The sequence below is a fragment of the Gigantopelta aegis genome, chromosome 6 (genome assembly GCF_016097555.1).
Source record: "Gigantopelta aegis isolate Gae_Host chromosome 6, Gae_host_genome, whole genome shotgun sequence".
NCBI classification, from domain to species: domain Eukaryota; kingdom Metazoa; phylum Mollusca; class Gastropoda; order Neomphalida; family Peltospiridae; genus Gigantopelta; species Gigantopelta aegis.
In genome coordinates, this window is record NC_054704.1 from 59,062,720 (window position 1) to 59,075,660 (window position 12,941).

General features: G+C 38.7%; 1 protein-coding gene across 1 annotated transcript in view; it reads left to right on the top strand.

The window, feature by feature from the left end:
• The window catches only part of LOC121374648 (glutamate receptor ionotropic, NMDA 3A-like), a 72,014-nt gene extending 60,009 nt beyond the window's left edge, over positions 1–12,005 (top strand). Inside the window, exons 7-9 of the mRNA XM_041501756.1 lie at positions 7,975–8,094; positions 10,583–10,659; positions 11,011–12,005. Of these exons, the coding sequence (XP_041357690.1) occupies positions 7,975–8,094; positions 10,583–10,659; positions 11,011–11,767 (954 nt within the window). The 3' untranslated portion in view covers positions 11,768–12,005. The remainder of the gene's footprint in view (positions 1–7,974; positions 8,095–10,582; positions 10,660–11,010) is intronic.
• Positions 12,006–12,941: the final 936 nt, after the last annotated feature.

Genomic DNA, 12,941 nt, shown 5'->3' on the forward strand with positions numbered 1-12,941 from the left:
TGACGAATTTTATTATTTATAAACATGTATTAATGCGTAACTTTTTAACAGATTTTTCTTTTTAAACAAAGCTGCTTTAACAATATTATTATAAAAAAACCCCAAGTAAACTGAAGTTCAATGAACTAATAACTAATAATAAACACATTATTTAAAAATTTAAAACCCCCTAGAACTCCAGTATATTGTTTTCTGTATTATACCTATACCTTTGTATTCTGTGTATATTTGTATTGTACCTGTACTTTCGTTATTGAATACTAGTATGCTGAGCTCCTTTAAATCTTGTTAAACTGTTTTGTTGAAGCAAATGTATCTGTTTTTATGTTCCTCACATGCCAATGAAGAACGTCTTGAAAGTTAAAACGCTATATGTCCTGCTCTGTCAGCACCACAATTTCAATATTCAAGAAGGTCTCACAATTCGTAACATCATTATATGTTGATGCACGCAACTGGATCAAGTCCGAGTGTGGATCTGGGTAATGTTTGTCTTGTTTCCTCCATACAAGCACGCCTGCCATGGACACAACCTCTGACCTCGCCGGAGAGTTCTGTTCAAGACTGGGACATGGTTTTGATTCAGTGTCTACGCTTTATAATTAAGAGAACAAGACACTTATATAGCTTATAGTGGTGATAAAATCAGATTGCTTAAGTATCCCGGTGCTAATCACAACGATATAGTACGAGTTTGACAGTAATTTCAACCACAATTGTATGCAGCTGTTCGAACGAGGTCACTGACCAGCCGTAGACGTCCTGTAGTATGTGTTTCCAATCGAGAATCCGTATTCTTATCTCGTTACTACTTGGAATATTAACTTCTTGTAACTTTACTAGCTGCCAAATTTAATACCTTTAAAACATATGCTGTTCGTCATTGACAGGGGAGCTGTCATTAGCTGAGTTGGTCTGGTAGTATAGAGTGGCATGCGGTGTCACCATTTATCATCATATACATTTTTTTCCTTTTATCGCAAATTGTAATAGCGAATATTGGAAATGCGACAAGTGTCATTATTTGGAACTTGGTGTGGGGATTGGAGAATGGGAACAAAGATATTAATGTTTTAGCTCTTCTGAGAAAAATCTGATTTCTATTACATTTTTTCAAGATAATTGAAAATATATTAGTCATACATATTTGTCAGGGTTAGATGTATGCTAGGTAATAACTTAGTCTTCGGTTTTTCGTCTGAAATGTTTGAGAGCTGTTCCAGACTTTATCGTAAAAAGGGGAGCTGAAGGCAGTTTTGTATATACTCACCACCCACAGTGAACGACATAAGCAATGGGAAAATATTAGTCAGGACACCAATTCCAAAAAAAGGTCTTAAAACAGTTTTTTAAAACCTATTTGTTAAAAGCAAACTACTGGTATAATTTGATAGCTTACGTGTTCCTCTTTAAAACTTAATTTTGGTTGGCATGTTGAAAATCACTTTAGAAGTCAAAATGAGGTCAAATAGTGTCAAAACACACACACACACACACACACACACACACACACACACACACACACACACACACACACACACACACACACACACACACACACACACACACACACACACACACACACACAGATATATATATATATATATATATATATATATATATATATATATATATATATATATATACTCTTCAAAAGAAGAAACGCAAAACCACATTGTCGTAACATTTGGAGAATTGATTTAATTATTGAATGGTGAGTCCGATAATTACCAAATGTTGCAGGATTGTTCACAATTCACTCTAGTCCATTGTGAGTAAGTGCTAGGACACACCACCAAGGTCAAGGTCATCTGGAGTCAATACCGGGTGTGGCGTCCGCGTGTGTTGACAACTGCCTGGCACCGCCTGCCCATTGAAGCAACCAGAGTACGGATGACGACCCGGGGGATGGTGGCCCACTCGGCCTGCAAGGCTGCTGCCAGCTCGGGCAGGGTCTGGGGCTGAGGTTGTCGCTGTCGGAGGCGTCGGTCCAACTCGTCCCATAGATGCTCAATTGGGTTCAAATCCGGTGATATCGATGGCCAAGGAAGGACATTAATGTTGTTGTTCTGTAGGAAAGCCGTTGTGAGACGTGCTGTGTGAGGCCTGGCGTTGTCATGTTGGAACACTGCGTTGGCGTTGGCCATAACTGGAACGATGTGTGGCCGGAGGATCTGGTCAATGTAGCCCTGTGCATTCAGGTTGCCCTGCACGTGGACCAGGTCAGTTCTGCCAGTGTATGAGATGGCTGCCCACACCATGACACTACCCCCGCCGAATCTGTCCACTTCCTGCACGCAGTTTGCCGCATAACGTTCACCACGACGCCTATACACGCGACATCTTCCATCATGACGTCGGAGCAGAAATCGGGACTCGTCACTGAACCACACCCGTCTCCATCGCAGTTGAGGCCATTGTCGATGAATCTGGCACCACTGCAGTCGGAGTCGACGGTGTTGTGGTGTTAAGATGACACCTCGAACTGGACGTCTGGCACGAATTCCTACCTCACGTAGGCGGTTCCGTACGGTCTGGTCGGATATCCTGCGCAAACCTGGTATTGCTGCGGCTGTGGAGGTGGCAGTAGTCAATCGTTCCCGAAGGTGGCGTACCCGGATGTAGCGGTCCTGCCCGGGGGTAGTGACCCGTGGTCGACCGGATCTAGGGAGGTCACGTGTTGATCCATGTTGCTGGTAACGGTCCCACAGTCTGGAGATGGTGCTTGGGGACACATGGAATGCCCTGGCAACGGCCGTTCTGGATTCGCCTGCGTCTAGTCGGCCGATGGCATTGTTTCTCTGCGGTTCACTGAGACGTGGCATGTCCTGGATTGTCAACTGTCGGCCAGATACTGTCGGTGTTCATGTTGCACGTGCAGACAACGCACGTGCAGTGGTGACATGGTTTGCACGTGGCTGCGTTTTTGCGAATATTCACATTTTGGAACTTTATTGTACAGTAGCTGCGTTTTATCGAATGTAACCGTGGGAATGTGTTTGGGACATGCAATGACCTTATATTCACAAAGCATGAACCGGTAGGAAACATAAAATCGGAGTTATAACCCATTTGTACCCTTTTGCGTTTCTTTTTTTCAAGAGTATATATACTGAAAGGAAAAAAAAAATCCCGTCGGGTCAACTTTAAAGCCAGCAGATCGTCTTGTATGACACGATATGTACAATTGTACTACATGTCTATGAAATGTGAAAGAAAATGGCAACATAATCCGATTGCAAATGAGGGTACCCCCTATAATTGAAATCAAACACTCATGGAAACAATTCATTAGTATCCCTCACATGTCATTTAATTCTCGTTGGTCTGTGTATGAGTCCACTAGTCACACTGGTCTCACTAGCACCGTGTATGACCACCCCGTGCCTGTGTAGCTGCACTGACCCTCCTGAACATGAAATTCATCACGGCATTCACACTCCTCTTTGGAATGTTATTCCATTCTTCTACCAAGGCATCTCTGAGCTGGGCAAGGGTGATGGGTGGGTTTGGACGATTTCTCACTCTCCTGTCCAACTGATCCCACAAGTGCTCAATGGGGGACAGATCGGGGCTGTAAGCGGGCCAGTCGAGGGGGACGATGTTGGTCGCTGCAAGGAAGTCCCTACACACTCTTGCAACATGCGGCCTCGCTTTGTCTTGTTGCAATGTCAGGTTATCTTGCTGGACAAAGGGCACGGCGTGAGGCTGCAGGATCTCATCCCTGTATCGGACGGCTCTCAGGTTCCCAGCGATGACCACTAAAGGCGTTTTCAACCCATGGGAACTTCCACCCCAGACCATGACTAAGCCACCCCCAAATCTGTCCCTCTCATCAACACAAGTGTCGGCAAATCTCTCCCCACGACGTCGATACACGCGACGTCGCCCGTCCGACCGGAAAAGTGTGAACCTTGATTCATCCGTGAACAGTACACGCCTCCATTGCATCATGTAGGACCTTCCTGGTGCATGTGCACGCAGTCAATTCATGAGATTGACCTCTCTCAGCCGATTCCTTACAGTTTGGGGGTGGATGGGACGATTGTGGGTGCCTATGGTGTTGTGAGCAGTTTCGGTGGTAGTAAGTTGACGATCGCGCAAATGCGCAAGCCTGATTGCTCCGTCCTCTCGGTGTAACGTTACACGTGGGCACCCTGACCGGGGACGGTCGGCAACCTTTCCTGTAACCCGTAAACCTATCACAAGACGTTGTATGGTTCGAACATTCACACCAAATTGCACGGCAACTTATCTTTGCGTATGACCTTCCATGAGCTGTGAAATTGCTGGACCCCTCTCAACTTCGGTCAAGCGTGGCATAATGGTAATTAAAGTTTTACCAAATAACGCATCGGATTGTGTTCTTTAACAGGTAACACTACAATGTGGTACGAGTTGTACCCCCGACTTCGTCCGAATCATACTTTTGTACGTGCTTTTGGTGATTTTCATTGTCTTGCCATACGCCGCTCCCTATCGCACTTCATTGAGTGTGGATTCAGGGTATAATGCACAATAACCCATGGAGTTATTTGTACAACTTCCATAAAAATCCGCCCACTTATTTAGGAATGTTTCCACAATTTATGACCCGACGTTTCTTTTTCCTTTCAGTATATATATATATATATATATATATATATATATACATGTATGTGTTAAATAATAAAATATCACTTTAACAATCACCTGGAATGGTTGTAAATGCACAGTGGTGTATGTTGAGTTAAAAGATAACGTTTGCTTTGTTTAACGATTTATTAATCATCGGCTATTGGATGTGAAGCATTTGGTAATTTCGACTCGTAGTCTTCAGTGGAATCGTTCCATTAGCAGCAGGGTATCGTTTTGAGTACTTTCCCACAGATAGGATAGCACATACCACGGTCTTTGATATACTAGTCGTGGAGTACTGGCTTGGACTGAGAAAAACTGCATCGGACCCTATGACACAAACACCTCAGGCGGGAGCTAGATCCTGCCCCTGGTGTATTTCATACAAATTTGAAGATCACTTTTTTATGGAATATTAAACGACATAAGCCACCACATATGTAAAGGAATTTACCAAAACTGTGAGTGTGATATGCCATATACCTTGGGCGACTTCAAAACGCTGAAGTTCATGCTTATAGTTTTGATCGGCAATACGTCATATTATCATATTTATCTTATGTCTGATACTATAAATTAAAATGTATGTCATATAAAAGTAAGTGTTTTGTAAATATTAATCGCCTAAGCAGAATTTCTCTCACAGTGGTTAATCGCCTAAGCAGAATTTTCTCACAGTAGTGAGAGAAATTCTGCTTAGGCTATTAATATTTACAAAACAACTGTGTTGTAATCTTTTATTCTCTATGGAATAGAAATAGTCCAGATGTTGATGACAGGCATACTAGTCCAGATGTTGATGCTAGACATTGCACTGTTAAAATGTTTGAAGAATAAGCCCTATATACATATAGGGCCCAATTTTACAAAATATCGTAAGCCTAGTTTTGCATGTAAACATAAATCTACGACTAAACCACAATTCGTATTACTATTATATAGTTCATCAAATATATACTGATACACTTTGAAAACGCAATTTAGTATTAATGTGATACTAAACAAAATATATAATGTATATCTATAAATGTATTACTATAACATGCTAAGGTGTATTCCCGCATGTGAACGTGGGTTTCTGATTTACAACGAGGATCTTTTCATGCAATTAACACAAAATGGTGGTGTAAAACTGAAAATCTATGCAGTATGTTCACAATACTTTGCACGTACAAACCGCATACGTTGGACGCATAAAAGGCCCATATTGGTTGTTGGACAAGTCAGTGTGAAACAATGCCATGAGTCGGCAATGATCAGAGGGAACGAGTATTAGAAATTCTGACTGGTGGAATTTCGCAACAACGGGTAGCTAGGAATATTCAAGTGTACCCTTCAACAATTTCAAGATTGAATGAGCGATATAACCTGACTGGAAGTGTTCATGACCGTCCTCGACCAGGCCAACTTCCGGTTACAACTCAGAGACAACACAGAATGATAAGGAAAAACCATCAACGTAACCGCTTCTTGTCAGCTGCAACAACAGCTAGAAACACAATAGGACGTTATGGGAGTCAAATAAATCCAATTACAGTAATTTGATGACTCAGAGCAATTGGAATGAGATGTCGCAGACCTTACAATTGATGGTTTTTCCTTATTTGTCTGTCTTGTCTTTGAGTTGTAACCGGAAGTTGGCCTTGGCGACGACGGTCATGAACACTTTCGGTCACCGTAGCATGTTATAATAATACATTCATAAATATACATTAGATATATTTTTAGTGTCACATTAAAACCAAATTGCGTTTTCAAAGTTTGTAAGTATAGTTAGAAGAACACATATTTGATTTTCGTTTGTCCTTAAAATACTCCAGCTGCCGTAATGATGTAATGTATTGCGTGAAATAGATGCCAAAAACATGTAAACGTATGACCGGTATATCCGTAAGTCGCAGACGTAAACTTACGATGTTTTGTGAAATTGGCTCCAGGCCATTGACATAACTATATTTATATATTGGGAGTGGCACCCATACTGTCTATGACACATGTTATGAACAACAGACATAATATTATATAAAAGGTAGGGGGATTGAAGACATGCAACAGGGTCCTGGCTATGACAGTGAACATGGTATGTGACGCCGAAATAACTAATTCACTAAAATTATAGCCACTGCCAAAATTAATGTAGACAGAACACATGCAAATAAAACTGAAAGAATATTTTTAGCATATCGACTGAGTTCTCTGACTTTACGTCAAAAATACTCATTTATGCATTTGCCGAGGATGGAAAGCAACGTGCTGTCACAGTTCTTTCTGAACTATCAAAACTGATACCACATTTCTCTGACCATGCAATCACGACAAGACATGAATGAATGAATAAGTAAAAACAAGCCCACACCAGCTGTTGGGAGTCAAACAAAGGTGTAATATGATTATCAACATCAATTTAAAATTCTAAAATTATTAATAAAAACAATATAGATAGCTATGAAAGAGTCACATTTAAGAAAGTCACAATGAAGCATATTAACATTAAATTACATAAGGTCATTTTAAAAGTTATTTAAGTTCTGGTTTGCATATTTGAAGGACATCGAACATCGATACCGTTATGATATTCTAAGGAATGCTGAAGGAAAATATTTAAATTTGAAAGAGATTAATAGTATACTTAATATTTAAAAAAAGAAGCAAATATTTTCCTTCTTCCAACTTAAGAGATATTAAAGCTATTTATTTGTAATTATGTTTTTTACCAAAATTAATGGGGTCAAGTGATGTAATTTTCCTTAAATTGTGACTACTTTTAACCATCACACAAGCGTTTCTAATAAATTACATGTAACGTTTCAAATGAGCTACGACGTGACCATGTTAACTTTAGGAGGAGTTGTTAAAAAGTATTATTATTAAAAGTATTTCTTTTCGTGGGTTTTACACCTATTAATGGGCTATTTTTTGTCATTGTTATATAGCAAAAATATTATTTTCATAAATCATTGAATTACAATGATATTATATTGCCATGACAACTGTGTCTGAATTATAGAGGTAACATATTTTAACAAAATAAGTGTGTCTTTAACAAATATTTACGGTTAATATACTTTTATTTTAATAGTAGCATACAAAGGGGTCATCTTTACCTTGTGACCCATACATAGCATTTCTCAAAGTGCCAACGGGTTTTATTTTAATCAGTAATGCGTAAATAACCATTTCCTCGTGGTTGTCAGCTTTGATCATTTTGGTTTATCAAAACTCTTAACTTTTTTTTTCATATTGCACCTCCCTCCTCCCCCCCCCCCCCCACCCCCCTTCCATCAACTCAGTTGCGGAACAGTCCTAAGTACATACATGTATATGTGCTCTTGTATAATATGTCTTTTATTTTTGCAGCGTCTACATCGATGTATCACAAGTGCTGAACTGTTGTCAGCGAATGACTCCGCCAAGGAGATGCTCGATATCATACGTAACAGAGAGTTTGCCCGACTCTTTCAAAAAAGTACAATTAGAGTGAGTAGTTTTTGACATTCATAGTAAGAGTGTGTTTTTTGGGCTCGTCTTCCGACAGATAAATATCCCAAGCTATCAGTACAGATTTACAATTTATTATTTCATGACTATATACAATATGGAAAAAAACATAAATGGATTATCAGTGTTAAAGATATATTTTATAGGCATGGCCTAAATAATATCTGGGACAAGGAAATGTTTAGCTCAGTAACACGGTTAAGGATTCTTTACAAAATAAGATTAGAGTGATTACTTCCTGACATTCATACGTAACTGAAATATTGCCAGACTGTTTCCAAAACGTACAATTAATGAGAGTGCTTCCTGAGTTTCATACGTAAAAATACAATAAAAGAACGTACTTTCTGACATTCATACGTAACTGAGAGTTTGCTAGACTCTTTAACAAAAGTACAATTAAAGAGAGTGATTCAAGACTTCCAAAAATTACAAATAAAGAAAGTACTTTCTGACATTCACACGTAACTGAGAGTTTGCTAGACTCTTTTAAAAAAGTACAGTTAGAGTGATCACTTCGTGACATTCATACATAACAGGGAATTTGCTAGACGCTTTCTAAAGGTACAGGTGGATTTAGAGTGAGTACATCCTAACATTCATTCGTAGCAGTGTTTGCTAGACTGTTTCAAAGAAGTACAATTAGAGTAAATACTTCCTGACATGTATGCGTAACAGAGAGTTCACTCATTAAAGAAAAGTTCAATTAGAATTAGTACCTCCTTACATTCATACGAACAGAGTGCATACTTTCTGGCAATCGTTACATCCATTATGCTGCAACTTAGAGTAATGATTTTTATTCTACACAAGAATACGACAAGACTGTTAGTCCATGAACCAGAGGGGTCAGTCGGTATGTGGGACTATGGCTATGTGTGTTCATAGTGATTCATATAGATTTAGAGTGCACTTTACTGTAACGGAGTTTTGCAGAGGGTTTTTTAGCTCGGTGGTAGAGTGCCCATATAGAGAGTTATTGATCATAAGTAGGCCTAAATGATCAACACTGATCACTGAGTTATTTCCCACTGCAGCTACAACTCCATGATTGGTACGTAACATTAAAACCATAATTATCATGTGTTGTCCTGTTTGTGGCAAGATCTCTTGTGTTGCAGCTTGTGTGGAGGCTGTGGATTTCTTCTCTAACATACTAGACTGAGTGACACAGTTGCAATATATTTGTGACTTAGTATAGTCGCTTATTAAACAATGTGCTGAGATGTTGAACAGTATGTTCACTTCCCGAGTATTGCGTCTTTAACTTGGCGTAACCTGATTAACCGTTATTTATGTTGTCCTCTGCCTTACCCTTCAGTGACGTGAACCGCTGTAGTTGTTTCATCTCCAATCGTTGACATTGTTACGATGGTGTATAATTTAGTTATGCTACGTTCTACACAAATAGAGATAAAGAGATAGAATCGCTTTTGTGTGCACGACTCGTGTAATTGCCAATTGGTCAAGGCTCAGTCCAAAAGCATTGATCAGTGTGTTTGACTGTTTTTATGAATTCAATAAATTGTTAGGTTATTTCATTTATTATTATATAACAATGGAAAAACTGGAATTCATATCGATCCTTGGAAATTTCTCAATTTAATAATCAGTTATTTTTTATCGCATCACATTTTAGAATTCATTTGGTTTATCAAAGCTTAGGAAACTACTCGTCTGCCATTCCAAATACATTATCTTCCAATGTATTAAAATATTAATTCCTTTATTTGTGGTGTAAAGTGGTAAATTATGAAGCCGATATTTCAGATGAAAAACAGTGTAAATGATTTGTGGTATAGTTACGCCATTGGATTACGTTAACATCTCGTTACGGTTCCCATCCAAGGTGTGTGTTAACAGCTCAGTAACTACTAACAAGTAACCCACTCTTCTGTTCAGACAACCCTGACAGCTGAGTTGTGTCCCCAAGATGTCGTTCAATCTTAAATGGACATAAGCATAAAATCTAGTTAAAGTGAAAATGAAGTTCAATACGTTTTGTTATTGGGACAATGTGCATGCATCTAACTGTACTAAGTCCTCTTAGCAATACTGTGTCTTTTCTGCCATACTCTACTAGTGTATGATCTTTGGGTTGGGTTTAGCTTAGTAGTAGTGTGCTCGCATGAGGTACAAAGGGACGTAGGATCGACCACCCTCTATGAACTCGGTTTTTCCCATCCCAACCTGGGCCCCACAACAGGTACACCAAAAGCTGTGTTATGTACTATGTATTGTCCTTGCTATGGGAAAGTACAAAATGAAAGATCCTTTGTCATAATCGTAGTTTAAAGTGTGCAGATGTGTTGTTAACCTAATATTCCGTTTTGTTTTCTATAGGCTCGAATATCGATCAATGCAATTTTTGACCATAGTTATGGCTGCACCTAACAACTAGATTTGGGTTATCAATGTTGGTGTAATATGTGTGCTTTTATTGTATTGTTGTTTATTTTATTTACAGAAAAACAAACTTGCTGATATGGCAAAGACTAAACGAATAAACAGAAACTTTTATGATATCGTTGAAAAAGCAAAATGGTGAGTATGAAATACAATATTTAGACCTGTGTTTAGTATCACCGGAAGTGAATGAAAAAAACTCACGTGTTTAGTAAAATCGCCACGTTTTATCTCACTATTAATTATCTTATGTATTAAGATGCCGTTTCTTGTTTTTCTAATTCCGCCAGTGCTATTGGTCAGTGCTGAATTCAGTTCAGTTATTGAAATATTCTTTGTGGTTTTAAAAAATAAAACTAACAGAGTTCGTGTTTTAATCTGCAAGCGTAGAAGGAACAATTAATCTACATTATAGATTCTGTGAATTAGATAAAACCACCTCGATCAAAACGTGCATAGTACAAATTATGAGTGTTGTTTGTTTTTCAGGTTACAGCAAATGAAAGACAATAACCTCATGGACGACTCTGTCGATACAGACCCTCCAACCATTATCGGGATACCCCTGAAGGATCTGGGCATGAACATCGAGAGAGCTGCGTCCATTCAGGACGTGGATAGAGTGTCCCATGATGGCGGGGAGGAGAGTCATTCACAAGAGTGTCTTCTCGGGGGCGACAAGAAGGATGCGTCTGCTGCTGAGAGATTCATCAAGTCCAACGATGACCAGTCAGACTCGTCCAGCGAGTCTCTGCTGAGTGCCAGGTCGCCACACCACGAGCCCGTCACCTTCATGCTAGACTATCCTAACAACGTGGGGAACCTCCAGTCGCCAGTGTTGTCTGGCGGGGTGCGATTCTGGGACTCTTTGCCAAACGGTGACCTTGTAGGTTTACACGATGAACCGACTCCTTCCAATTCCATGCACAATCAAAACAACCATGTTAAAGAACTAGCAGACGACAGTCACAACTACATGTCTTCCCACTGCAGTAAGGCTGTTGTTCCAAAAACAAACTTCATGGTACGGTCTATGCTCCACAAAACGCAGTCGTACCAGGACCACTTGTGTAGTGCAGACGATTCTCACGCAGGGGGTTGTCTGAAAAAAATGACGAAAGAGGAGCTCTTGGTGATGTGGAAAACGTCAGAAATCAGGTTAAATAGACAGCTGAATCAGGCATTAAAAGAAAAGGCAACGTTGGAACGTAAGCTTGCTCAACTGCAGAGACATTCGCCAGTTTGAGTTGTGTCGTATGTGTGTGCTTGCGTACGCGCGTGCGTGTGCATGTGTGTGACATTTACGAAAGACAGCCTCCATTAGCCCCACTCCTTGTATTTCTATCTGAAAATGTGATATACATTTTAAAGTTTTCAATTTTTAATGTTTTATGCAAAATACTATTATAATGTCTTGTTCACCTTAGGTGTGAGTTTGTATTTGCGTTTTTATTGACTAATGTGAAGCAGGTATTTATTCAATAGAGGAAGTGAATATGAAGTATGAAAGTATTTTATCTTATATGTACAATGATATATTACCTCATATTTTTTCTGAACAGATTTAAATGTTTTAAGTTTTCGGGTGAGTTTTGAAAGATTTAGCTTGACCTAAGTATGTCACACTGATTGGTATAGGTATTTGCTATATCGATGCAGGGTCATCATATTTGTTTTCATTTAACATTTTTCCACTGTGCTGTTTTAATTCACCAGTCCACTTCATATAACAGAGAAACATCTTCCAAACTGGTATATCTAGGTCTTCAAATCATTTGTGGTAGCATATATTAGAATGCTGGTAAACCGCAGTACAGTAATATATTCTCGACACAATGAGAGTAGTGCGTATTGGTTTTAATATACGTATTTTATCGTGGCCTTAATTTGGATTTCATGTCGCTCATTCTCTGAATTTATATTTCTGACTGTTCACTTTATAGTTGTGGACTACTCTTTATCATAATGAAAAAACTGCATTGCTTAAATCAATTATGAATATGATCAAACAAAAATTTAATCTATTTCAATGTAGTACATTATATACTGGCAAATGTCAACAAAGAAACTTTTAAATATAACACTTGTCAAGCATAACGATGTTGCCAATTTAAGAGTACTAGGTTTTCAAGATGGCCACCATATTGGTTTTACATATTTATTAAACAATAAATACACTGTGTGATGTCTGAACCTCTCGCCACTTCTGGATATGTGTAATATACTTTATTAATACAGTCTTAAGATTATCAGTTGAAATACTTTATTAATACAGTCATAAGATTATTAATTGAAATACTTTATTAATACAGTCTTAAGATTATCAGTTGAAATACTTTATTAATACAGTCTTAAGATTATTAATCGAAATACTTTATTAATACAGTCTTAAGATTATCAGTTGAAATACTTATTAATAC